Source organism: Lissotriton vulgaris, unplaced genomic scaffold (genome assembly GCF_964263255.1).
Source record: "Lissotriton vulgaris unplaced genomic scaffold, aLisVul1.2 SCAFFOLD_2690, whole genome shotgun sequence".
NCBI lineage: Eukaryota > Metazoa > Chordata > Amphibia > Caudata > Salamandridae > Lissotriton > Lissotriton vulgaris.
In genome coordinates, this window is record NW_028250117.1 from 180,578 (window position 1) to 208,418 (window position 27,841).

Here is a 27,841-nt window from a genome sequence, read left to right on the forward strand (position 1 = left end):
ATGAGGGGAAGGATGGATGGATGATGAGGGGAAGGATGGATGGATGATGAGGGGAAGGATGGATGGATGGATGGATGATGAGGGAAAAGGATGGATTGATGATGAGGGGAAGGATGGATGGATGGATGATGAGGGGAATGACAGATGGATGGATGGATGATGAGGGAAAAGGATAGATGGATGATGAGGGGGAAGTATGGATGGATGATGAGGGGATGGATGATGAGGGGAAGGACAGATGGATGGATGGATGGATGATGGGTGGGTGAAAGGATGGATGGATGGAGAGTGGGTGAAAGGATGGATGGATAAGTGGGTGGGTGAAAGGATGGATGGATAAGTGGGTGGGTGAAAGAATGGATGGATGGATGGATGGATGATGGGTGGGTGAAAGGATGGATGGATGATGAGTGGGTGGATGGTGGGTGGGTGAAAGGATGGATGAGTGGGTGGGTGGATGGTGGGTGGGTGGATGATGGGGGGTAGGTGGGTGAGTGAAATGATGGATGGATTGATAAGTGCAAGGGTGAATGAATGGAGATATGAGTGAAAGGGTGGGTGTAAGGATGGATGAGTGAGTGAAAAGGAGCGTGGATGGACAAAAGGATGAATAGATGTGTGAAGGAGTGAAATGATAGATGGATGAGTGATGGGGCAATGGATGGATTCATGAGTGGATGAGTAGATGGATGATGGGTGGGTGGATGGATGGATGGAAGGAAGGCTAAGTGAAAGGGTCGATGGAGAGAGAAAGGGAGGATGGATGGATGACTAAAAGAGTGGATGGGTGGAAGGATTAGTAAGTGAAAGGATGGCTGGATTGGTGAAAGGGTAAATGGCTGAATGGATGGATGGGATGAAGAGTGGATGGATAAGTGTACAGATGGATAGGGTGAAAGGGTGGATGGATGGATGGATGGATGGATAATGGAGGATGAGTGAAAGGATGGATGAGGGGATGGATGAAGGGATGGATGAGTGAAATGATAGATGGAAGGATACATGATGGATAGGTTTGCAAATGGTTGAATAAGTTTGGAAATGGCTGGGCTTACTTATATACTATTGCGCAACCTCTGATGTGTCTGTAAAACGTACCTATTGTCCTGAAGTTTTGTCCTGAATTTTGACCTCCTGTCCTGAATTTGTGTCCTGAATTTTGACCCTTTGTCCTGAATTTTTGCACTCACCGTCCTGAATTTGCACCAATGCCAGTTGGTCACCCTAAGGATGCCTCCGCTCTCGGTGGCAGTGCCTCTCCCTGCCCTCAGCGGCACACCTCATAGCAGGGAGTGGGAGTGTTGAAGTCCTGCCTCAGAAGGAGAGACCGAGCCAGGGCCGGTCAGCAACAAGTGTGCGAACTGGGCCCACGCCCAGGGCGCCGACCTTCAGAGGGGCGTTGCAGCTCCCTATGAATAAGGTCTAAAGAAAATTGTGGTTTAACACATTTTCGGAAGGGTGCTGACACTCTTGTTTTTTTGTTGTTGTTCATGGTATTTCTTATTCTTGCTCCTCTCCCCTTCCTCACACCCCACACACATTTTCAATACATAGACTCTTCAAGAAGACACACGTGGTTTCCCCATGCCGCTCTCAGAACAAAGGCCAGCTCTGACAGAAGTGGTAATGCTCCCAGCGCTGATGCGGTTTGTAAGCAGCGCATCGATTTCCCTGGGCACAGGGAACCATTCCTTAAAACAGAGCACAGAGAGAAGCATAGCTGCACGCGCTGAGGGCAGGGAGCTTCCGACAGCAGTTATTTTCTGTTTTTCGGAGCAGTATCCTTGTTATCAACCTTAAAGGAGCACCGTGTTCTTGCAAAACAGAGATTTTATTTTTGGCTCCGGTGTTAGCCAAGACTTTTGTTTTTAATAAGACTGTACATACTTTACACACGGGGGCTTTCGCTCTGCTTGCATCATCTGTGGGTGCGCTGTAGTGTCGGCCGCACGTTGCCTCTACCCTTCACAGCATAGGGGCACAGGCAGGGTCAGCCAGCTGCAGCCATTGGCTATCCGGACTGTGAGGGACAGAATTCTGCTCTTGCTCAATGTGCGCATGCGCACGGTAAATACTTTCATTTGATGCCAGGGACTCCTAGTACAATTCGCACGTTTCTATTGTAATTGCAATTATATAGCACTTGCTGCCCCAGACGTGGCCTCGAAGCAGCGTCCGATTGGTAATGAGGGCACTCGGGCAATGCCCGAGGGGCCGGTGTCCGAGCTCCAGCTGTGGGCTGCTTTTTTGAGAAGCCTGGGGGGTGATTTGGGCGGTTTCTGAGTTGTTCCATGCCACCAACGGCCCAGTTGGGTTCTGAGTGGCCTTTCTGGAGGTTAATGGGCGTTCATTACCTCCCTTTTACCAAGGGGCAGAGGTGTCACTCCTTTTGTTTCGCTGGGCCGGCCCATTAATGTATACATATTGAGCGTGGTAGGGGGTCTGAGCAAAAGTGGCCTCACTTGTCATCAGGTGTGTTTCACCAGTGTTAACTAATCCCTGCATTTTTTTTAACGCTTCCCCCCTCCCCCCCCCCCCCACACACCTTTTTAATAAAATTTCACTGAAGCAGTGTTTTGCGGCAACGCAATATACAAATGTGGGCCACTTTTTTTTAGCGTGCCCGGGCCAATTTCAATCCCAATACAACCCTGCCTAGAAGCGCTTTTTCGGCGAGTAGCACACTACTCTAGAACCCAAAAAGGATTAGTGGAGTGATAGAAGAGGGAAGGGTTTGCATTTATATAGTGCTTGCTCCCCCTATGAGGTCTTGAAGCGCTTTTCGGTGGGTAATACGCTACTCCGGAAGCCAAACAGGGTTAGTGGGAATTAGTATAGGGAAATATGAAATTCATTTGCGCAGTTGGCATGTGAGTCTGTTAGTTGGATTGAAAAAGGATAGTGGAGGGATAGAAGAGCGAAGGGTCTAGAAAGGGTTGGATTTTTTTTAGCTCCTTTTTTTAGGAGGAGTTTTGGGATGAGTAAAGTGGAGGTGGGGGTGAAGAGTCGAAGGGAAGGGTTTAGAAAGGATGGTTTGGGAGATCTGAATAGTAAAAGAGGTTTGAGATGATGGAAGGAGGGAAGAGTCTAGAAAGGGGTATTTTGGGGAGCACAGTAGCAGAATATAATAAAATATATTTTGGCTTTTAGACAATGCTTGTTTTACTTGGAGAGGGACCAGTAGTTACCCTAACACTGCTACATGGCTGCTCGTGTCTCTCTTGTCTTCATATTAAAAACACTCACAAACAGAATAAGCACTGACAAAGTCAAAAGGTTAGCAGGCAACATCCTATGTTTTGGCTTTGCCATTGCTTGTTTTTTTGTTGCACTCCACTCTTCATTAGCTGCAGAGGCCCCTATTAAATGTGAAACGTAAGCCTGCTATGTTGTTGTTACCAACACGTTTTCAACGTTCTATTCTGGTGCTGGAAGTTTAGTTTTTAAGATTATTGATCTCTGATAAAAGAATCGGAGCTGTCAGTTAATAGCCAGATGTGGCTCAAAGTTTAAGTATGATGTGTGTCCACTTACAACTATGGCAGTGATAGTGCTACTGGTGCTGAAAGGGCTGTAAGGCTAGAGGATCATATATTATAAGGAATAAAATACCCCCAACCGTACATAACAAGCATTGGCATAGCCAATAGGTCTCGCCTGTGGCACCTTATAAGTGTTTAGTTATCCAGCACAATATCCTTGGTGCAACAACATCAACTGTTGCATGGCTAAACACTTATAAGGTACCAAAGGCGAGACCTATTGGCTATGCCAATGCTTGTTGAGGTAAGGGGGTGGGTCGCCACTGGGATGGTACTAGTGCGCTGGGCCATCGCTCCCGGTTATGTTCAGTTAACTGCATTGGGGGTAAGGTGATGTGCATACATGGGAGTGGTGGTACTAGACCCCACCCCCCCTGCAGGAGGAATTGAGATGTTACGCAATGTCACTAAGTAATTCCAACAGCTTATGCATACAGAACACAAGCTAGCAAAGCGTGAGTGAGGGCACCCGGTAGATGAGACAACAGGCTACAGTAAGGTGCAATTGAGCTTAGTGGGCTCCGGGCGGGCGAGAAAGAGGGCTGACTTGCCGGTGGTCATGGACTTTCTGGCCTCACCTGAGATGCTCGCTGGATGGGCTTTAGGTGCACCCTGGCCGATGCGGTATGTTTGCAATTATTAAGGTTATAACAAACATCAGGGGTTTAAAATTGTTTGCCCTCACTGGTGACTAATTTTGGCGGGGTGCATAATAAATGTTACAGCTTCATATTGCCTTTAACAAGGGTAACAACATTTTCTTATGACTTGGCGCTAGAAGCCGCTGTGTGGCGGGATAGCACTCTCCATAAAGTAGTCAACAATAACAGATGGGGAGTGTACCCTCTTCGTTATTTGCAAGAGTCTCCTGTGAGCAGGTATGCTGGGGGCGGTGCTTTCCTTGCAAACAGTGAGGGCAGATGCTCTAGCCTTGGCTGCTCCAAAGCCCTTTATTCAAACGACTCCCTCTAGAAACTGGGACAAGTTGTTGAAGTCAGAGGGAAAGACACAGGAGAGAAACGATGCAGGAAAGAATGAAGAGAGAATGGGTGAACACAAGATTCTTGGAAGTGCAGAGATAATAAAGGAAGGAGACCAGCAGAGATGCTATCCAGTGCTAAGGAGCTTGTGCTCTCTCTAAACCATGGTAACATTGGTTTCCACCAAATTACCACACTTAATTTACTTGTAAGTCCCTAGTAAAGCGACACTTCCTGTACCCAGTGCCTAGATTAAATGTGGCTGGGGGGCTTGCACCATTATTGTGACACCCACTTAAGTAGCCCTTAAACATGTCCCAAGCCTGTTGTTGCAGCCGTGTGTGCAGTTTAGACCGCCTTTGTGACCTGGCAAGTTAGACCTTTGAGAGTCAATTGCTGGTAACCAACCAGTTACACTGACCCAAGACGCGCTCCTATAAGGCCACAAGCTTCAGATAAGTAAATTGCTTCTAATCGAAATTAAACCAATATGTCCAAATTCTTCAATTCCATTCCTATATTGCTATCTCAAATATGTAAATCTTACGTGATGCTGCTCAAAATATATCCAGAACGTGCTACAGTTCAGGATGACGGTAAACAATAACATGCCGCTTCATCATGGACCCGGTGCTTTTCGGGTAAAGACCCATCCTCAACGGGGGTACCTGTAACACAAGGTTTGGAAACGCTATCAGAACGATTCATGGGGACTATCGAATGTCACATGTATGTAAGGCCAACTAAACACGCAACCCACGTGCGCGATTGGGGTGCGTCCCAAGAAAAAACAGCACAACAGTGCCCAAAAGGACAATAAAACCGTGCCAAAAAGAAAATCGATAGTGCCAAGCTACATTGTTTATTCCAAAACATGTCCTTAAACAAAAAGGTTCATGCGGATTCCCAATGAACCAACCTAGTCCAATGTGACCATAGTGCAACCAAGCACGACGCCCAAATTGTTAAAAAGTACTTAAGTGGTGCAATAGTGTGTACGAATGTATCCCAAAAATGTATAGTATTAGACTATTAAAAAAAAATAAAAAATTCAAGAGCAAGCATATCCGAATACTCTAGTACATGGTTGAGACATCCAAGCCAAGCGTTTGCAAATAAAATGACTTAAGACTGTAGCGTTACAACAACTAAATGCGTGTAGTGATGGTGGTGCCTGGAAATTCACACCGACCGCAGAATGGTTGAAGTGTTGTATCATGTGAATCCACACAGGCATGCTTAAAGAATAAATTAACAACAGTATATTCGGGGCTTTAAGTGGCTGGGTCCTGCCAGTGCTCAGCAGCCGCAGTTCTAAAAGGCAGGTGTCGAGACGGGTCCCTATCAGACTCTACAGAATCCCAGTCGGGCAGCACACTATGCCAAGCAACGATGCCAAGCACAAGCTTACGTGTTTTTAAGCCACGCCCTTAATTACATCGGCCATGGCTTTGGAGACTCCTCAGTTTCATCCCATTTAAAGCCCTGGATATAATGTTTAAAAACCTGCAATGCTCCAATAACAACGCTCCATACAGAGGTGAACAAGAACCCTAATTACCTTTTAGGAAGAAAGAACGGCTCCCACAGCATAGTGGCGGTGTGCACGTGCTTGTAAAGGTACGCCATGTGTGCCCGGTAAAATTCAATCACCACCGGAAGAGCAGTGGTGAAGAGTGAAAGAAAATAGAAGCGACACGTTGAGTGTAGAAGAATGTGCGTGGCAGTGACGTTATATCATGTTTAAAAACCCGCAATGCTCCAATAACAACGCTCCATACAGAGGTGAACAAGAACCCTAATTACCTTTTAGGAAGAAAGAACGGCTCCCACAGCATAGTGGCGGCGTGCACGTGCTTGTAAAGGTACGCCATTTGTGCCCGGTAAAACTCAATTAACACCAGAAGAGCAGCGATGAAGAGTGGAAGAAAATAGAAGCGACACGTCGAGTGTAGAAGAATTTGCGTGGCAGCGACGTTATAATTAATCAATTATTTGTCCATAATGGATACAAATGCACCACTTGTACTTGCAATCGATATGCACAAGTAATAAACAAAAAGATCATGTAAAGAAAGTGAAAGTGATCGCATGGCGGCTGCGCGGGGGCACACAAGCTTGAGGCCACCAAAAGCCTGTGGTGGCACTTTCAAAAGCCGCTTACTAAATGTCTCGGAGCAGCGCATGCGCTGGCTCACTGAGACCTAAAAAAGGACATTGAAAGTCACCTCTTAATTCTGAACTCCAAAGGCACGGATCCGTCATTGTGCCTATCATTGACATGCAATATCCTTATAATGTACGGTTGGGGGTTTCTTATCCCATATACTATGCATGGAAGCCTACAGTCCCTACATAAAAGCCCCACTCTAATCTCTTTGTTGTAGAAGACGAGATGTTTCTTGTCACCTGTGATAAATGATGTAGCTCCTCCACTGTAAAAACGTAATACAGTTGAGTTCTGATGTTGCAGTGCCTGCTGGCAGAGATAGCAGTCAGGGGGAATACCAGGTCAGGGATCATTAGGCTGCACTTTAAAAACAAAGCATCACTTCCTTCTTCTGCTCTTTTTCTAGCTAAAGAGTGAGCAGCTAAAAGGAGATATTTACGGCAGCATCATTATTGTTTCCATGATTTATGTCATTATATGAAATATGGAACGTTTCCTTATGTTTCTACACAGCTGGTTCCAATGTCTTTTTGAACAAATACCTAAATGCTTTTTGGTGGGTTTAATTTTGCACTAGAGTTTAAAATTGTATTTCTCATGTTTACAAACATCCTATCTCCTTCATGTGAAAGAGCAATACACCAGGTATTTCAGTGGGGTAGGAATGGTGATGGTGTGACTGTATTATGAGAAATAAATACTATCTGCCACACATTATAAGGATCTTTCAAGTCGCCTCGGAGTTCCATGACCGTATAAAGGAACTCAGCTTTTTGCATCGTTCCTCTAAATGGTCACGGAGTGCCTTAATGATTTACAATATCCCTAGAATGTATGACAGGGGGTACTTTATCCCATATAATGCACTCCCAAAAACTACATATATAAAAAAAAACTGTTTATTCTCCATGGGACAAATGTATTTGCAAGAAAATTCTTGCACACTGATTATATAAATATCCCTGTCTGTCCCTGACTTAATTCTCAAAACTATTTTCAAAGATGCCAACACAGTAATAGAGACAAGGAATGAATAACCTGGCATGGCACTTGTGTTTTTTGGCTATCCAGGCTGGCTATCAGGTGTGTTAGTCACAACATGTCTCTGGATGCAACCCAAAACGACACTATCCAGAATGCAGTTGGTTTAATGCTCAGGACTGGAAACCGTGTCATTGATGGCACCGGGTGAGGTAGCTGCCCTAAACTTTCTAAAGCATCGGGTTTTAGGGAAGTGGGCCCTGCTTACCTCTTCCTTGAATGTGTAGAAGCAGAGCACTGCTTCCTTGTACCAGAAAGCTCATGGAAGGGCGTGGTTTGGCTGCTTACCTAACTCCTCAACTGCTCCCTGAATGCTGGTTAGTGCCAGCAACTGCGTTATATTTAGGGTTCAGTGTGGAATAGAAATTCGACCAATTAATTTGTGATAACATTGTGAAATCACTATCTTGAGAACTTCTGACAAGTTCAACTGTGTCCAAAATCTCTTGCTCAAATTTGACCTTTTTTCTGTGGTCGAGCCCAGTCTGGTGAAAGTGATAGGGAGGTCCATCTCGGTGTAGTGCTTCCTTCTGTGGAACCTTCTAGATCCAGGTTTGAGAGCACGGTCCAGGTTCCTGCGCAAGGCAATGCTGAAAGCTACTTCAAATAGCCCCGCCTGTGTAGTTGCCCACCGCTGCTCCCACGGTGTGCAATGCATTTCTCTCCGATGCACGTCCTCATCTGTACCCCCTGCATACTGTGCTGCATCCTTTCTTTGAAGTGGTCTGAAGCCAGCCTACTTGATGCCTTGCACAACATTCACAGTGAAAACAGTGGCATCATTGAAAATGTGGTGAAGGGCCCATTGGATTCTTGGCACATGCAGTAGCTTCCAGCAGAGAGCCTTTCGGAACGATCATATCCTAGTCCTACAAGCACGCTAAGCGAGCACCTCCTAGTTTATAACTCAGAGGTCTCCCCTGTGTCCGCTTCTTGCTGTGGCGACCAGGATGGGATGTGGCGAGGAACACTGCCAACAGCTAGTTATCGGCAGACATTGTGGTGGTGAGAACCAAGATGTGTTGTATGAATGAGGATGCTCCAAGTAAGTCAATAGGCCTCCTGCGGCAGCGTACCTTCCCATTCTTGCTCACTTACTGCACAGTCCACAAGAGTTCCTCATCCTGTATCTCCTTGCCTCGACAGCATCAGCTGCTGCGTACGGTAGAGACCTGCCACTAAGAAAATATTAACGTATAAGGAAGTTTCTCGCGTTAAAGCACCTGAATTCTCTGTTTTCCTGTGGCTTTATAGAGGAATATTATCACCATGAAGAATAAGTATTTTTAACTTTTGAATGCATTCAACTCACTGAGCTGTGCTGACTCCGCAAGGAAGGTGAGATTTACAAAAAAGGTACTGTGCTATTTTCAGTGCAACAGTAAATGAACTACCTTGTGCTCATTTACACACGTTCTCCCTCAACTGGTCTTGCCTAATGATTTTTTTACACAGATTTAGGGCCGGTATTACACTAAGGCCATTGCAGCCATCCGTCTTAAGGAGCCACTGCAAATGGCCACAAGGGGGTAGCAGATTGCAATAGATCTCCAAAGAAAAAAATCCTATTCATGGGAGGAGGAGGAGGGTTGTGGAGTTGAGGAAGGAGGATGGAGGATGGAGAAAGACTCCAAATAGCAAAATATAAATATATTTCAAGCCAGGTGCTTTGCTCCAGACCGAGAGGGCGTGCCGGCTAAACGGTGCTTGCTACCGCTGACAGATACTGTCCAAATCCCACTCTGTTTAAGAACAGGTCCGACACAGCCAGATGACCGAAAACAGACTTTAATGCCACAATAGCAGGCACGTGACATGGAGCTGATGGTGAAACGCTAAGCAGACTGGTTTCAGCCTTGCGGCTTTCCGCAGTGCTGGTTCGACCTTAGCAAATGATTTTCCCACCTAGCTGCCAGATTAAGTCAAGGAAGGTCACTGCCATTGGAGCAAAAGTTAGCCCCTCCTCCAAGCTCACAGGTTTGTGCTCCTCCCAACGCTGATCCACACCGTGTTTTGTGCCTCCCGCTGCGAGTGTGAATTAAGTCATTTCTAACACTCGTACGCCCAGTGGCGTCCCAACACTGCTGGCCCCGGTTATCACACTTACACGGCAGCTTTATGCAATAGAAAATGCTGGTAAGTCTCTCTTTAGTCACCTTCCGCCGTAAAATACTGCTACCTCTCTCCCCAAGCAACATTGTAGTGTTGATAAGCATCTTTTTATGCGGGGGGGTGTATATATATATATATATATATATATATATATATATATATATATATATATATATATATATTATTATTATTATTATTTTTTTATTATAATTATTTTTATTTAATTTTTTTAACTCGTGGCTCCTTCTGGAACTGTGGGACCCTTGGAAAGTGGCGCGCATGCAGGCAGAACATAGCGGCTTGCCATCATTATTACAAAAGTACAGTAAGTGCGTTCTCAGGATGTAGCACAAATAGACCCAGTTATTGCAGGAAACTGTTTAATCAAACTAGCAATAACTGGGTCCATTTGTGCTGCATCCTGAGAGCCGCTTACTGAACTTTTGTTAAAAAAAAACATATATATATATATATATATATATATATATATATATATATATATATATATATATATATATACATACATACATACACCCCCCCCAGCATAAAAAGATGCTTATCAACACTAGCAAATTCACATCCTTCTGCTCTTTTGCCAGCAACTCTTGATGTCCTGGGGTGTATATGCCACATACTAGGTAAAGTCCCCCTGTGCGAAGTGCTGAGGAGAAGTCTTCATGGAGAAAAGGAGGTTTCAGGTATAGGGACCGGATCCCCCAGCATGCTCCACGCCCTCCCATCACCCACCCAATAATTAAACTTGAGATTTGGTGGGTGTCAAAGAACGGCCATGTTTAATATTCACACAACATAAACATGACGAAGTATTATTATTAAAGTTATTAAAACTTGCAAATCAAAACACTGAATTAAAACTGTACATTATCATGTTCAACAATCACACAGAATGACATTATCCCCCCAGCACCAAGGGGCCCTCTGGCTATGCTCTCCCCAGGAAGCGATGCCCACGCGAGGTGCAACCCACCTGCGTCATAGAGTGATGGGCCCCAGCCCTCGTAACCTTGTCCGCCATTTCCAGGGCACCACCACTCCTCCACCAGGTTGACCAGGGACCCAGGAGGCTCGTACCTGTCGCCCTAGCCTCCCCAACCGGTGGTCTCCATCCCCCTGTGAAGAGCTTACCCTCTCTCCCCTCAGTGCTGGCCTAAGGGAGTGTTCAAAGGTGGACTCCCGTCTATGCCATCTATCAAGATCAGTGTTCGAATGTCTCTTTTCCGCCACAAGGGCGACTAGGGGCCATAGGTCCGACGCCCTTCCCCCCTTCCAATAGATGCAGCACAAAGGACCAGATTCCATTGATCCATGCGTCCATGCCAATGTCTGACAAGTGCACACCATCATGGTGAAACATAGCCGGGCCAGAAATCATTTTATGTGGTAAGTGCAGCAAACGGCCCTTCGCTGAGCACAGTTTTGCCAACTCACCATTCAGACGTCTCACTGAAATGTTCAAAACCCTAGCCCTGATGTCCTTGCCCCACCATTTCCTCGGAATCATACATGACCATGCAATCCTGGCCTGTGGGAAGGTGTGACCAAGCCAAGAGAATTCGGCGAGGAGCGCCTCTTTGACTGCCAAGCGTCCACGGTCCACCATGTCATTGCCGCCCAGATGGATTATGATTAAGTCCGGGGACTTCTGTCCCTCGCGTTCTTTGATCTCGTCCACGAGCCGCCGCAGATGCCGAATGCGCATTCCTCCCACACCATGCCATAGAAATTCAGCCCCGACCAAACTCGATGGCTTCCTCAGTCGACGCCGCCGCAGATGCTCAGCCGCCCGTCGCACAAATGAGTGACCCAACACCCAGACCACCATACCCGGCATACTAATCAGAGAGGAAATAGAAAAGTTAGGAAAAAGTGGCAAAATATTCCGTCACAGTAATTCAGGGCGAACGTAACGCTTGAAACAATTGGACGTCCAGCGGCCCACTTTCATAACATCCCCCGATGACAACCCTGCTCCTGCCGCCAAAGTTGCTGCCCCTATTCTAAATGAGTGAGAAGAGTACCCTGCGCCCTCCAAGCCCAGATGTGTTAAGGCCCTCCGAAACACTGCCTTGAATTGGAACTGCGATACGCACTCTCCATTCTCATGTATGAACAAGGCTGTCCACCCCCCAACAGGACGCGAGGCTAAATACTCCCGCATAGAGGCCACCGGGCATACCGGGGCTCCCAGCGCGGGGCGCAGGTGAATCACTGCTCCCTTTCCAGCCTGGTCAGTTGTGAAAGTGACCTATATAGGTCACGGCCTCTGACCCCGCCCGCGCCGGAAACGCGTCACTGCTTCCAACCCGGAAGGACTTCCCCTACCCGGTCGCCACCCATAGGGTGGACGACCGGCTACCCTGCACGAATGGGGTGCGTGGGCCGGGGGGCCGGCCCCTAAAGGCGGGCTCGTCTAGCCTCGCCCTTAGTAAATGCTGCGGAGAGACTCGAGCCAAGGCGAAGGCTGGCTTGTATGTCCCGGGTTGTATACACTGCTCTACTCCTAAAAGTTTAGTATTAATATTGATATATATAACATATCCACAAACTGCTTGGTCTCTTGGTGGTTCGATAGTTGGTGCTTCACCAAACGTGGTGGTCCTGGCTTTCACAGCACCAGCAGTATGAACGCTTCAATTATCTGTGCTTTGATTTGATCTGAAGACCTGCAAATTATAGACCGATTTCTTTGTCTTACACTCTGTCGCCATATAATAGTCAATATTAGTAGCAGGCATAATCAAGTTTAGAAGCAACGCTTTTTCTGTGGCTGGAAAGTTTTTATGGAAATATTTTTCTGTAAAAACTTTTTTTGTGCCAGCATTTTTCCTAAAAATTGGGTTTTTGAATAGATATTATTTTGTATTGAATTTAAAAGTATAAAATGTGACTGAAACCCAGGTAGGGTGCCCTGGTGCTGAGGGTTAAACCTGGGCACAGAGCAAGAATCAACAGAACAGCCAAGTCTTTATATTTTAACGGAAATATAGCTATTTAGGCTCTGTTCTGATGCTCGGAAGGAGCTTCAGAGCAAAAACACATTTGCCACCTAAATACCCATACCCACCCTAAACCCTAAAAATGCCATTGCCACCCAAATACTTTTAACCACCCTAAACCCTAAAAATATAATTTCCATCCAAATACCCTTACCCGCCCTAAAAATTCCCTTGCCACCCAATACTCTAACCTACCAGTAAAATGTCATTGCCACCTAATAACCTCACCTACCCCTAAACCCTAAAAATACCCTGCAAGTATACTATTCATATTAAACTCCAGGTTTAGTCCATAGCAGAGCTCTATAATTAGCCCCACCAGGAGCAACCTCCTTGCTTCTCAGCCCATACTCCACCTGACACACTCGACCTTTAGCCACCCAACATTCCAAGGCATCACCCCACTCCAACATTCCACACAGCACGTCCATACCGGCTGAGCAGCAAGAAGCAGAGTACCAGGGAAAATGTACAGCACAATAAACTAAATATAACGAGAGCGTACATAGATAACTTGTTCTTACAAGGTGCTGAGTGTGGGGTTGTGACGGATAGTGCTGCGGTAGCTGTGCCCAGCCTGAAAGGATGAAAGTTATTATTACACATGCTGGATAGGAATCTATGATTCTCTAAAGTACATCTCAGCAGCACGTGAACTCGCCACGTAAGCAATCTAACATGGATGGAACCTCTGATCCTGCCTGGACATTGACCTTGGTTTACAACTATCGAAAGCTCACTCCTCCCTCCTCTCCTTGGCGTCCTCTGCATACCCCTCTCTCCCTGTGCTTGGCCTGCTCTAACTTACTTGCCCTCTTTTTAGTTTCTTTTTCTAATATGAAGTTCTACAAATTGCCTCCCTTGGTTTCATAGCTCTCAGCCTCTCGTTCCTTAACCCAATAACACTTCATCCGTTCAGCCCTCTCTATTCATCCCTCGAACCAGTTCCTTTGTGCCAGAAATCCTCCACTAATGTTGCCATCGAAATGTTAATCAAATATACCATAAAGGAACCCGAAGAAAATGCACGGAACGCTTTCCCTCCGAGCAGCAGGCTTAGCCTAATATCCAATTAACCGCTGGATGTAGCCACTAACCCTGGGTTTACAAGTTCCAGGCTACTTATAAAGCGCCTCAAGCCCCATCAACGGTGGTGAAGCTCTATGCAACGCATTTACTATAAAATGTTACCTTCGCGGGACCCGAACCCGTGACCCGCAAGACATCCCCAGCTCTGTAGAAGGGGAATTAACCACAAGCCATGTGACAGACAACCTGTGGCATGCAGCGCATGCGCAGACCAGTGCGGCTGAAGGTGCATTCACCACCCGGGTGAACTCACAATAACTACGAGAGCGAGCAGTTTATAGGGTCTCTCTCTCTCTCTCTCTCTCCCCCCTCTTTCTCTTCTCCCCCTTTCTCTCTCTCCCTCCCTCCTCTCTTTTGCTCCCCCTTTCTCTCTTCTCCCCTTCCCTCTCTCTTTATCTCTCTCCCTCCCTCTCTCCTCTCTCCTCTCTCTTTCGCTCTTTTTTCTCTCTCTCCTCTCTCTCTCTCCCTCCCTCCTCTCTTTCGCTCCCCCTTTCTCTTTCTCCCCCCTCCTCTCTTTTGCTCCCCCTTTCTCTCTTCTCCTCTCTCTTTCTTTGTCTCTTTCTCTCCTCTTTCTTTCTCTATCTCGTTCCTCCCCCTCTTTCTCTTCTTTCCCCCCCTCCGACCTTGTATCCGCCTGAGGTCGGTTAGACTAGTATGGTTGAGTTCTGTAGTAACTCCTGCTTTGAAAACGCTGCGAAGCTATTAAAAAGAATGTATAGAAAATGTGCGTCCACCATTGTGTGCAGTACACCGCAACACTGCCAACACAAAGCCCGGCGGACACAGCTCCGTAAAGCTGTGCAGGGCGCAGAAAGGAGGCCCTCTTCCGCCCCCTGAAGCCCCAGCTGCGCTCAGGGATAGGGAGTGATCGTGATGTATAATTCATAGCGCCTCGCTGCCGCTTCCGGATGCGTGCACGTGAGTGCAGAGGCCGGGTTTGCTCTCACGAGGACGTCCGTGCTGCTGAATGCTCTCCTAGACACAAGCTAGCGCCCTGAGGCCCTCGGCACGAGTGAAGGGCTACATTCGGGCGGGGCGCAGGTCCTAAAATAAGAAGTGGGGGGACTGACCTTGTTTGGCAGTATGCAAGTGACATCACACATGGCATCACAGGAATTGCCATCACAAAAAGTGGCGTCACAAACCACGACTTTACAGGAAGTGGCATCACAAGAAGTGACATCAGATCTAAAGCCCTCCCATATATGTTTAGCAGGTCTATCGTGTGTACGTTTGAGCGCATTGCGAGGATAATAGCAGAGTGAGCTATGGAAGATGATATGTGACTTCTACACCTTGCAATCCCCCAGTTGTATGTAACACATCCTGTACATTGATTTACAAACATATATAATTTATTGCACGTGCAATATTCACATGTTGATGTAAAGCGCTTGGACACCCTGCTTTGGAATGAGTAACGCCTCGTCAGGTGTAGTGAGCTCTGTACAAATGCAATTTGCTTTGTGTAAATACTGGGAAAGGCCAACACATCTGCCATTCTTACACTGCCTGCAAATCTCCTAAACAGGGAACTGAACAAACTGAAAAGCTGCCTCTCTTGTATGTGTGAAGTGCTAACAAGGTGCGAGCCTTTGTTTCCCCTCCGCTTCATGTGCATCAGGTGTGAGGCTCCTGACTGCTGCCAGCCAGGAGACAAACAAAAGGAGGCCTTATGACCCGTCTAATTCTGCCTTTTTTATGGGCCCACCAGGAGGCCTAAACAAGAAAGATAACGCAACATTCATGAACTATTCATAAATCTTATGCTTAATTTTTTTTTTAAAAAGCACATTTTAATTGCTTATTAAAAGAAGCTTAAAAATATAATAAATAGAATTCCCAAGATACACATCTATTTAAAAATATTCCCCCTTTTAGTCATTTCCAAGCTTATTTGCACATTAATAGGATAAAAATGCAAGTGTTTTAAAAAAAGTAAAACCAAAATAGTCTTCGTGATTATGGTAATTTGTTGCTTTTGTAAAATAGGCCCTTGGCCGTTTAAGTAATGTTGATTAAATGGGCACTGCACCACTTCCTGTGACATCACTTCCCGTGATGTCCTCGTAAATTGTATATGATGGTATATAATTAGTCCCTACCCCCACATTTTTCCTTAGGACTTGAGCCCTGACCACCATCCCAATCCTCCTGCGTTCTTTATCACTGCGGCCATTGATTTATCTGTGACTCTGTATAATCAATCTATCTTTCTCACTGTATCATCGATTAACTTCGATTATCACATATTCATCTGATCGCATTATCAATGTATGGCCTCTACCTATGCACAGTACTCTTGCTTCGGTTTGGGGTTGGTTCATTCTCTACAAAACCTTGGGATTAAAACCGGATTTTCAGTTCTTGCCTTAATTCTTGTCTCTTTCCTTTGTGCAGCGGACCCGCTGGTTGGGAGTATCGCGACACAGTACATGACCAACAGAGCCGAGCATGACCGAATGGCCAGGCAGTGGACCAAGAGATACGCCACATAGGAAGCGAATTAGACCAGTTGGACCTGCGCAAGCACACTCACTAAGTGCACCCAGAGCCCTTCGTTTGTTTATTTTTATTTTTTTGTTTTTTTTTTCCTTCGAACGGTTGTGATACAAAGTTGTCATTTTCTTTAATAAATTTGATAAGATAACTTGAACATATTTTTCCCCCACATTAAAGGGGATTTCTTTGTTTGTTTGATGATGATGCGGAGAATGTTGAATCTGTTCTAGCCTAGGGCTTTGTCACAAAGCTTTGTAGCATTGTGTGTAATATTTTCTTACATGGTTATATTGTTTATGTTGGGGGGGGGGGGAAGGAGGGTAAAGAATAAACAAATTCAGAATTGAATCTCATTTATACTTAAAGGTTGCATTAAGGGTTAATTTTTTTGTACTGAAGTTTTTTTCGTGGTTGGTGCGTGCATGCTGCCGGAAAACAGAATTTTTGTACAGAAACCTCTGATCGACAGTCACTACGCATTTACCCAAGACCGCAAGAATTGCACACATTGCACCCCCACCACAAGAGACTTCCCAGTTTGAACAAAGTAAATGTGTATTTTCACCTTCTCAATAACAAAGCCAAGTACTTGTAAATTTCTTAAGCGATCTGCACCACCTTTGACTGTAGATCAGTTGTTCACTTGTGTTTACTGAGAGCACGCAATAAAACACTGGCTGGTGAAAAGTTTCTTGTCTGACTCTCAGTATCGCTCTGCTCTTTCTTCTTCCAGCACCATCAGGACTTCTGTACTTCTATGCTTACAAATAATCTAACCACTGGCAAATGCTCAGGGTAGCATTCCGGCCCATCGATTTGTGCACACTTTGCCACTCTAGACAAAGGCCCGCCTTATGCAAATCAGAACTGACCCTGCTCATCATGGGAGCTGTCCATCATTCTAGAGGACCGCCTCTAGAAGGAAACACAAGCATCTCCAGACCAGTTTAGTACTTATTGGGCCTCCTCAGTGAGGAATACCTTGGATCCTATTGCACAGTGAGCACGGGACCCTCGTCTGGGCACACCCATGGCCATCTAGGGCATTACATCCGTCACTCAAATGATGATGGGAGGAATGCTTGTATGTAGAGTAACCACTGACAACTGCTTCTCCCTTCACACCTTTGTTTCCTGCTCTTTGCCTTGCATGCTTTCAATTTCCATTCTCTCTTTTCCTTTCTTTTCAATATTTCTCATTATCTTTCCTACTCTCTCTCTCTCATGTGCACCTCTTTGACATACAGTTCTATCTCTTCGTAGTCTATTTGCGTTTTCTCGTTTCACCTTCATTTGTTTTTTCATCCTGTTCTCTTATCCTCAGCGCCCGCACTGTCTTCACACCTACAGCGTCTTGCTCTCTTCTGTGCCTATTTAATATAGCCTTATAGCCCGCCATAGCGGGCTATACCGGCTATTAAAGGCCCGCTGAATGGTTAAAGGCCCGAGCCGAAGACGAGGGACTTTAACAAGACAGCGGTACTTTAATTGCCGGTATAGCCCTGCTACGAAGGGCTATAAGGCTATTAGAACATTCTGCCATTAGAGGGCAGAATATTCTAACAAATTAAACAAAGGATTCTCGAATCTCGAGGGGATATAAATCCCCTCGAGCTTCGAGAAGCCTTTGTAGAACATTGGAATGTTGCTCTGCGGGCCTTTAACGGCCCGTAGAAGCAGGGAGCACTCAATTGTCTGCAATGGAGCTCCCAACATTCCAATGTTCTAATCTATTATACATTCCTCTGTCACACACTTCTCGTTTTTCCAACTCTCTTCCTTGTGTTGCTCTAATAACTGCTCTCTTTTACTTGTCTCTACTACTTTTATCTCCATCTGCCCCACCTAACGCCAGCACAAGGATTTTGTGTCATACCTTGTTCAAGATACATTTTCTGCACCCCCGACTCTAGCAAGGGTGCCACATATGCTGCTTACAATTAAAATATGACCCCCTCCCCCTGGTGGCAGCCTAGGCATTCATCTACTCTCTTCCCCAACAACTTCCCTTCCCCTCGTGTCTCACTCTGTACTCTATTCTCACAGCAAGTCTCTTAAACTCTTTTTTGAACATTCACCCCTTTCTCTTCCTAAATGCATGAGCTTTACACTTTCTGTTCTCAACACTCCACCTCCCTTTCTCGATCTCACATACCATCCTCTCACACTTCATTCACAAACCAGTTTCTCTTCATCATCTGATACCCTGCTCTCTCTATCCTTGTTCACCATACCCTCTACTCTTTCAGACATTTATTTCACTACTTTATGACATATTACTTTCACATACCTTCTAGCTTCGCCCTTCTCTCAAAGACCCTCCTTTGTGTCTCACACACTCCCCTTGCATCCAATTTTGTGAATTGTGTTTTCTTACTTTTCTTAAATTCTGTTTTTAAAATTACCCTAACGCCCACATACTTGCACCTCAATTTGTGCCTTCACCGCTTGTAGAGCGGACTACTTCGGTATTTTACCTGTCACTCGAGACGCCGGCCGCCATCTTGGGGCAGTCTCACTATTCGATTGTGCCACTTCTCTGAGCGCTCTAGTGCTCAGCTTTGGACACCAGGTGAGCCTGTATTTAAAGCTCACTCCCCCCCCGCGCAGCGGAGACGCGCAGCGGAAGCGCCTGATTCCCGCCTGAGTCAAGCCAGAGTCTGCCCGTCTGCGCCCGTCAGCGCTAAGGAGGCGCGTGAGGCGGGAGATTCAGATCACTTCCCTGGCCGTCCCCCCGATTCCCCCTGCTTCAGGTATGTCACACGAGTTCCTATTATCATTTCGCGGTCCTCTAGCCCCCTGTCATCACTCCTTGGCCCCACACACCTGGCATGGTCCGTTTCGCTGTGCTCACTGTCATCAGACTTTAATCCACGACTTACCCATTGAGACACCCACAAACTCTATTCTACTTCAAGGCGGGCTAATTAATGCACGCTCCTTAGTAAAAAATGCCCAGAACGTTTATGATCTAATTACTGAATCTCAACTGGACTGTCTTTTCATCACAGAAACGTGGTTGAAGCCATGGTGCAACCCTGCCTTAGCTATAGCATTACCAACTGACTTCCACATCCAACGTCTGGACAGACATGAACAACGAGGAGGGGGACTTGCAATCATTTATCGAAACACCTTTAAATGCTCTATAGAAGAACTGACTGAAATAAAAGATTCAGAAGCACTGGCTTTCTCTTTAGCAATCCATGATTCCTTTGTATTTTCTGGAGCCCTTATCTATCGTCCTCCCGGCCCCTCTTCTAAATTTCTGGACTCTGCCGGTGACGTGCTCAGTGATCTAACTCTCAGGTCCTCTAACTTTACGGTGTTAGGTGATCTTAACCTGCACCTCGAAACCCTAAATGATCCTGGAGTTAGTAGCTTCTTGGACACACTTGAAGTGTTGGGCCTTACGCTTGTGAATTGTGAACCCACCCACCAGGCAGGACATCTACTGGACTGTGTCTGTTCTAATCTCCCCTTGTTGACAACCAAATCCCCTTGTCCTCAGGTTTGGACAGATCACTTTTTTATTCCCTTTTCCATAGCTGGGACCCGGAAACCCACAATAAACTCCTCAAACTGTAAGGATAAATCCCACACGAAATCCACCCCGGACTGGAAATCGCTAGCCATGAGAGCTGATATTGCCGAAAAACTTAAAGATAGGCTACCAGTCCCTGCTGACTGCACCTCTTCAGACTATCAGATCTTTTGTGACTGGATTGCTAGCGTGGGCATGTTGCTTAAACCATCTAATAAGGAGAACTCTAAATCTAGGAATAAGAAAAATAAGAAAAATGCCCCCTGGTTTTCACCAGCTCTTAAGTCTGAACTAGGTGAAATAAAGACACTAGAACGAAGGTGGCGTCGTAACTACGACACCGCTGCTCGTCACGTCTATATTGCAGCAAGACAGAAGTATCACGCAGAAATAAAACTAGCAAAAAAATCTCACTATCTACAAGCCATTTCCTTAGCAGGTCAAGAACAAAAAGCAATCTTTAGGATTGTTAAGGATTTTATGCATCCTTCAGCTCTATCGCTAGAGATCCCTCCATCCCAAGAACTCTGTAATGCGATATCTGATTACTTCGACAATAAAATCCTGACCATTACCAAGACTTTTCCTTTGGAAAACACTACGATAATGGATGATCAAGAGATAGTGAAGACAACTTCCTTCCTCCATCTTGATGAGTTTACCCCAGTGTCTCTAGAAGAAACTGCCAAAGCTACTTTAGCCAGTAAATCGGGTTCCCCCTTCGACCCCTGTCCCCCTCCGGTGTTACACTACTTAATAGAGATGGTCAATCCTATCATTAATAAAATCATTAATTCCTCTCTAGCAACAGCAAATATCCCCAATGACTGGAAATTGGCAGCTGTTAAGCCACTCCAAAAAAAGGCCCTTGCCGATCCCACCACCCTTTCCAACCTACGCCCAATTTCCTTGTTGCCCATCCTATCCAAGCTGACTGAAAAGTTTGTCAATAGTCAACTGACTAACTTTTTGGAGAAGAATAACGTTCTCCATTCCAATCAGTCAGGATTTCGGTCAGAACACTCTACCGAATCAGCTCTATTATACACTGCTGAAACTTTAAGAACAGCAATGGACCAAGGGAAACAGGCTGTCCTGATCCTACTTGACCTGTCGGCAGCCTTTGATACCGTGTCCCACAACATCTTATTGGACCGGTTGGCTGCCGCAGGGGTAGGAGGACAAGTGTTGGCTTGGTGTAGGAATTTCCTCACTGACAGACGCCAAATAACAGTGCTAGGCCCATATCAATCTGAGGCTAAAAACGTCAGCTCAGGGGTGCCACAGGGCTCCAGTTTGAGCCCAGTTCTTTTCAATCTATATATGGCACCCCTGATGAACTTGATCGAGTCATTTGGGATCAGTTCTATTTCATACGCTGACGACACCCAACTGATTTTGGTGCTGGACACGGAACGGCCAGGTGCAGAGGAAGACCTTAGGGACTGTCTTGCAGCAACATTTAAATGGATGAACAACAACCATTTAAAGTGCAACACCGGTAAAACAGAAATTCTGCCTGTAGGGACAAACAACCCTTTTTCCCCTATAGCATGCTGGCCATTAGATGCTGAAGTGCCACCTAATACAATTGTATCCGCCCGGAATCTGGGTATAAAATTTGATAATAAATTATCCTTTAAACCCCAGGCTATAGCAGTAGCAGGCATGTGCTTTCAAATCATTAAATGACTCAGGAAGTTCTTTGACCTTCTGCCTCTCTCGGCCAGGAAAACAGTTGCAGTGGCCTTAATTAATTCTAGGCTAGACTATTGCAATGGACTCTATGTGGGAGCAAATAAGATCGTTCTCCACAAATTGCAGATGGTCCAAAATGCGGCAGCTCGCCTTGTATTGCGTCTGCCCCGTAGATCGTCAGCCTCAACAGCCCTGAATACTTTGCATTGGCTGCCAATTGGGAAGAGAATATTATTCAAACTTCTCCTAATCACTTTCAGGGCTTTCCACCAACGTGGACCAACCTACCTACAAAAGGGGTTCAAAAGATACCACCCAGCGCGTTGCTTGAGATCCACAAACCAGAACCTACTCTCTACACCCCATTTCAAACTGACCACTAAAGGTGGCAAATCCATCTTCGTTCTGGGAACTAAGGCCTGGAATAGACTACCCCTTTCCCTACGGTCTTTTTCTCAAGAAGCCCCCTTCTGGAAGGCATTGAAAACCTGGATTTTCTCTCTGCCTGATGCCGTGTACCGGACTCTGGTGTAATGTGTGTGAAGAGATTAGGACATCTTTTTCCTGTCCAACTTTCCATCTGAGTTGTGTAAGCGCCAAGATACTCCTTGGAGTGGAAGTAGCGCTATAGAAATGTCCATTACATTACATTACATTACATTACAATTTCCATTCTGATGGACTCACACCTTCACCTCTCAAGTAAATCTTTCACTCACAACCTCATAGACACATCCCATTCCCTCTTCCAATCCTCCTTTCCTTCGCAGAGCCTACTCCTCTTCTCACACACTCAACCTCTCTCACACTTAGCCTTCTTTTGCTTAGGTTCTCAGCTCCTGTTTCTCACAAGCACTTTCACTTTTTCACTCTGTCTTAGACACACCCTCACAGAATGCTTTTTGAGAATTACGCTGGTGAAAGCAAAGCTGTGTACCGCAGTATGGCAGTCCCGACTTACAGGCCACACTGATCAGGTCTGAAGAAAAATCCTTCCTATGCAGGGCTTTAAACTTTACACAACACAGTGATGAATTCGAGATGGAACATGGATATTTATTTGAGAAATTGAAGCAAAATGACAATTTGGAGCATTTCCTAATCACCTGAACATGTTTTGGCTCATTGGTTTTCTACATATTGAGAAGTAGGCGTTGCTTCGTCGGCCATTCGTATTCGGTACAGAATACGAAAAGTTAGTAACTATGGTCTAGACGGGCACACAGGTGCCTAATGCTGGTACCTACGTGCCAGTCTAGAGCCTGGCGCACCATGCGCTGGTCAGTGCACAGGGCTCCAAGTGCTGTTCAATTCCAACCTCTGTGCTGTATTTCTTCAAACTGTTGAGCCACCAGAGATTGGGCTTTTCCTGTCAATCACCCTCAGTCGCTGGGTGCCAACCTAGGACACGACCCCCCATCCTCCTCCTGCCACTGAATAGTCCAGAACCGTTGCACGTGGCTCCCTTTAGATAGTTCAGGATTTCTTTGAAGCTAGCCTGACCATTCCCTGCTCTCTCTGGTGATTGGTCACTATGCCAGAGGCTGTGCGGCACCCTCCCAGGTCACAGGATTCACAGTGCCAACCACCCTAGTGCCCAGCCCCTTTGTGCTGTGCTGTTGTGCAGCTGAGCCCCAGTCTATGCCCAGGAAGACTTTACGCTGAGTAGCCTGCTTTTTCCCAAGACACTCTTAGTAAACCTGCCCCACACCTCACTTAGGTTTCAGAGGTGTCACTCATGCGCGTAGCTATCAAGTGTGCAGCAGGTGCACTGACACCAGTCCCAGAGGCTGGAGAGACCCCCTGAACCCTGATGATTGCTGTATTTTACTACCCAACCACAGCACTGAGGGGGTCACATTTATAGCTTGCACTAGGACCCATGGAACCTTTGCAAGGCCACTTGCGTCAGTGTAATAATGAACCCACTGCTAGTGCCCTCGCACGTGGGCCTTGGGGTACTCCCACTTCCGGTTGTAGTGGAAGCCAGGGGGGTCACTGTCATGTTGCTCCTCAGCACTTACATGTGGAATCGTCTGCACCAACATTTCCCACTAGCCTTTTGAGATCCAGGTGTTGGGTAGCATTTCTCCAGGCTCTCTAGCAGCTGGATTGTCGCCATGCCCAATTGGGGCAGTGGGCTGAGTGGCGGGGCTTTCTGCAGATAGAGGTAAGTATAGTAGGTAGGAACCTGGCAGCTCCCAGTAGTTCAAAGAATGGTCTGTGAGGTTGGTCTCTGCTCCACCAAGCTCAGCACTCTGAAGCAGGCACACGCTGTGCCCAGGTGGCAGTGATCATCCTGAAGCTGGGGATTGTGGAGGTGTGTGGTGCTCCACCTGGCTCCAGGTAAGCTGTGCCCTGTTTCTCCAGGTGACCCCCACCACCCCCAAACTCTGAGATGTGCGCCTGCCCGTGGAAGCTGAGAACCCTTCACATGTCAGGGGAGCACACCCCCTTCCAGCAGAGCGAGGGCAGCTCTGGGGATGTTCCAAAGACCACATGGTCAACTACACATACATTCTGTCAGCCTACCGAGGCTCCATTGTGACAGATATTTGTTTATGGTCTATGTTTAAATCGTATAATCCTAATGGAGGAACAATTCATATGCAAGTGAATAACTAACTCTTAATTGTAATCGCATTTATATAGTGCTTACAGCCACGACGAGGGGTTGAAGCACTTTATGGAGGGTAGCATGCTAATCTGTACCCCAAAGCTAGTTGTTAACCCAGTGGTTAGTTTATATCTTAGTAATAAAATAAACTTTGAAAAGATTTTGAGCTTTGTTTTTCAGGATTTTAATCAAACGTTAGTATCAGATGAGTGGAAAAGTGAGAAAAAATGTCCACTGTACAGACTAACATCTGCTGGTTCTGCAAAATGTTTTCCTAGCCCATATTTTAGTCCTTAAAACGTGTAAATTGACCCTTGAAGAAGCCAGGCCTGGACATTGTTTAGATGAATTGCTCAGCTTATGTTAGTAATTCACCTCTGGTGACTGGGGTGTAGCACGGAAAGTGAAAGTGCAAGTCCTGCTCTGCACTTTAAAGCTAACCTTTAATTCACATCTGGTGACTGGGGTGTAGCACGGAAAGTGAAAGTGCAAGTCCTGCTCTGCACTTTAAAGCTAACCTTTAATTCACCTCTGGTGACTGGGGTGTAGCACGGAAAGTGAAAGTGCAAGTCCTGCTCTGCACTTTAAAGCTAACCTTTAATTCACCTCTGGTGACTGGGGTGTAGCACGGAAAGTGAAAGTGCAAGTCCTGCTCTGCACTTTAAAGCTAACCTTTAATTCACCTCTGGTGACTGGGGTGTAGCACGGAAAGTGAAAGTGCAAGTCCTGCTCTGCACTTTAAAGCTAACCTTTGTAGAACTAATCAATGCTCCTTTCATTTCCTTGAGTGTGAGGGAAGAGGCAGGGGGAATGCACCTGCAGGGAGACTTGTATAGAAGAAGGTGGGTCGTGATCACTGTAATGCAAGCAACACTGCTATTACATACATGTTATTTGTGCGTCAGTAACCTGTGTATGCACATGAGAACAAGCACTCGAAGCCACTGAAGGATCCTGCTGTTCAGGAGGAAACAAAATGTGCTCTGTTTTGGCTATTTGTAGAACGCACACCTCACCCGGGAGGGCATCTTTTTGCTGGATAAGAAGTGGACTGAGCTGGCCGAGTCCGAGGTCTAGGTAAAGAGCCATGTCTTCAGCTTCATGCGGAATTCATGACTGAGGATAAGGCTTTGATGTGCATGGGGAGATCATTCCATGCCGGGGGTAATGAGGTACAGGGAAGCACGTAGCATAGCCAGGCCTCCGCTACCTCCTTGCCTCCTCCGCTGAACCGCATTGTGGACATTAGATTGGCCAGTTTCGTAAGCCAGCAGCTCTCCTCATGCCACAATTTATAGGCCTATACTACTGATATGAAATTTAAAACTACAAGTCCCAGAATTCAAAGTGTCAATGACTGAAAAGCACTGCTGGCTGAAGGTAACTCTTAAAACATGGGGGCAATTGGCAGCTAGAGGTGGGCGAGCCACTGAAAGCTCAAACCAGAATCCTGGCTCTGCTCGATATCCTATGGGAACCTCGAGCCCATAATGAGCCGAGCTTTCATCTGGCTTCTGCCTCCCTTCGCCTGGATGTGGTGTTACGGCCAGAGCTGCCGACTATGGAACTTGGGAAACAGTCTAGAGTCTGTGCATCGGCTCAACATCATCTGATTTTAGGCAAATCTCTTAGGGGCTCATTTACGAGAGGCCTGCACTGCGGAACCTCACCTTTCTTTGACGCTCCAGTGGCGCAGGCCTCTCAATTATATCAATGAGGCAACGCAAAGCGTCCCAGCGCGGTTTTACGTGGCCTTCTAGATCTGGAGTAAGGCCCGGCAGCGCAAAGCACTCTGTTGTCTTATCCTGACCTGCATCGAAGAGGCAATTCACGGGTATTGTTCCCACGCAACACCCATAGATTTTGACACTTCCCCGGGTTTACAAAATCGCATAAACCTGGTGCAGCGCCAAAGTCTTACGCCTCCCCAGAGCAGGCGTAACGGGGAGAAATGTTTTCATTTCTACTCATCATTTCCTCTTTCCATGTGTTCTGCATTCTGCGGCACACACAGAACGAGGAAAGCAGGTCTTGGGATTGTTTTTGAGAGAGAAAGCGCTCCTTCCTGCACAAACACAGTCCTTACAACAACGCAGAAACCTCCTGCAATGGATCTAGGCATCAAATTGTGTCCTGGCGCCGGCTGAAAGGGTAAGAATCCACTGTATCTCGTAAATGTGGTGCATTCGTGCCCTTTCAAATTGGCATAGGGCCGCACAGTAAAAAAGTCTTACGGTGCTGCCCTGCATCAATTTGTGGTAAAAAAGCCCCTTAATCTCCCTGTGAGGATCTGGATGTGTTATATGACATGGCAGTGTGGCCTTATCGTAGAATAGACTCGCAAAACATTTATTGAGTGCAGTCCGGCCCTTTCGAGCAACCTTAAGCTCAACCCTAGATAGCTATGACTTTCAAGCAGCAAGGCTTGAACACAGGAACTGAGTTCAAAGCATTTAGCAGTACCTTACAATGAAACAAGAAAGCCATACAAGACAAAAGAAACACAATACCAATGTATAAAAAATAGAATGTATTTTATGAATGTTTGGAGTGTAAGATGAGCACAATTGACCGGAGGGTTCCGGAGAAATGATTTTATCACTTTTAATTTCGACCACAAACAATCATTGGTAAACAAAAAGTTTGTAAACATAAAAAAGTTTGTGAAAGTTAGTCGGACTACTCCGATCCTGCTTGGGTGTCCAAATCCAACAGGATGAAGGCCTAGGGAGCGCAGTGGGGTAGATGTGGATAGTTACCTGACCAACAGAGCATTTCCCAGTCCAGTTCCAGTCTTTACAGCACAGCCGCCATAGACCATAATGGAGTGGTCCTTCTGATGGGGATGTAGGATGAAAAGATGCTCAAGGATGCTCCGGTTGATGTGTAGTCCCTAGGGGGGTGCCTTTGTTGCGGTTCCTCGGTCCATGGGCTATATGGGGCAACAGAGGTCGGGTCCTAGGAAGTTCTATTTCCGATCGTAGAAGGCCTGGGGTGGCTGGACTTCTGGTCTCTGGGTACAACTGTTGAAGCGCAGTCCTTTAGTGGGTGCTAGGGTCTCTCTGGAGCGACCAAGCCAAACGTTGACGACACTCCCATGTCCAGCAGACTTGGCTGCAACTTTTGGCCACTGAATATTGGTCTCTCGATGTGCACTGTCACTAGCAGCGAATCTTCTGCTGTGGCTAGCAACTAGCCGGTTTGGGCTATTTCTCCTCTTTTAGCCCTGGAGCTGGTTCCAAGAGATCAGCAGCCTGATCACTGCTTTGGTCTGTGGCTCCGGAACAACTTTTCCCTGAGCAAGGAGCCACAGGCACAGTCCAAACTTTGCTAGCCCAATGTGCAGCAGGTGCAGTCCAGCAGTAAGGTTCAAGTTCAAAAATTTGTATAGCGCACTACTCACCCAGAGAGTCTCAAGACGCTTGAGGGAGGGGGGATATTTTACTTATCGAATATCCAAGTTTTTAGTTGCTTTCTGAAGGAGAGGTGGTTCTGTGTAAGGCGGAGGTGGGTGGGGAGAGAATTCCAA

At 46.3% G+C, this 27,841-nt stretch overlaps 1 protein-coding gene across 1 annotated transcript in view; it reads left to right on the plus strand.

Annotated features, from left to right (window-relative positions):
* LOC147663365 (ubiquitin-conjugating enzyme E2 E2) overlaps positions 1 to 17,142 on the plus strand; it is a gene marked incomplete at its 5' end in the record, with an annotated part of 161,517 nt that extends 144,375 nt beyond the window's left edge. Inside the window, one exon of the mRNA XM_086950495.1 lies at positions 16,352 to 17,142. Coding sequence (XP_086806621.1) covers positions 16,352 to 16,449 — 98 coding nt within the window. The remainder of the gene's footprint in view (positions 1 to 16,351) is intronic.
* Positions 17,143 to 27,841: the final 10,699 nt, after the last annotated feature.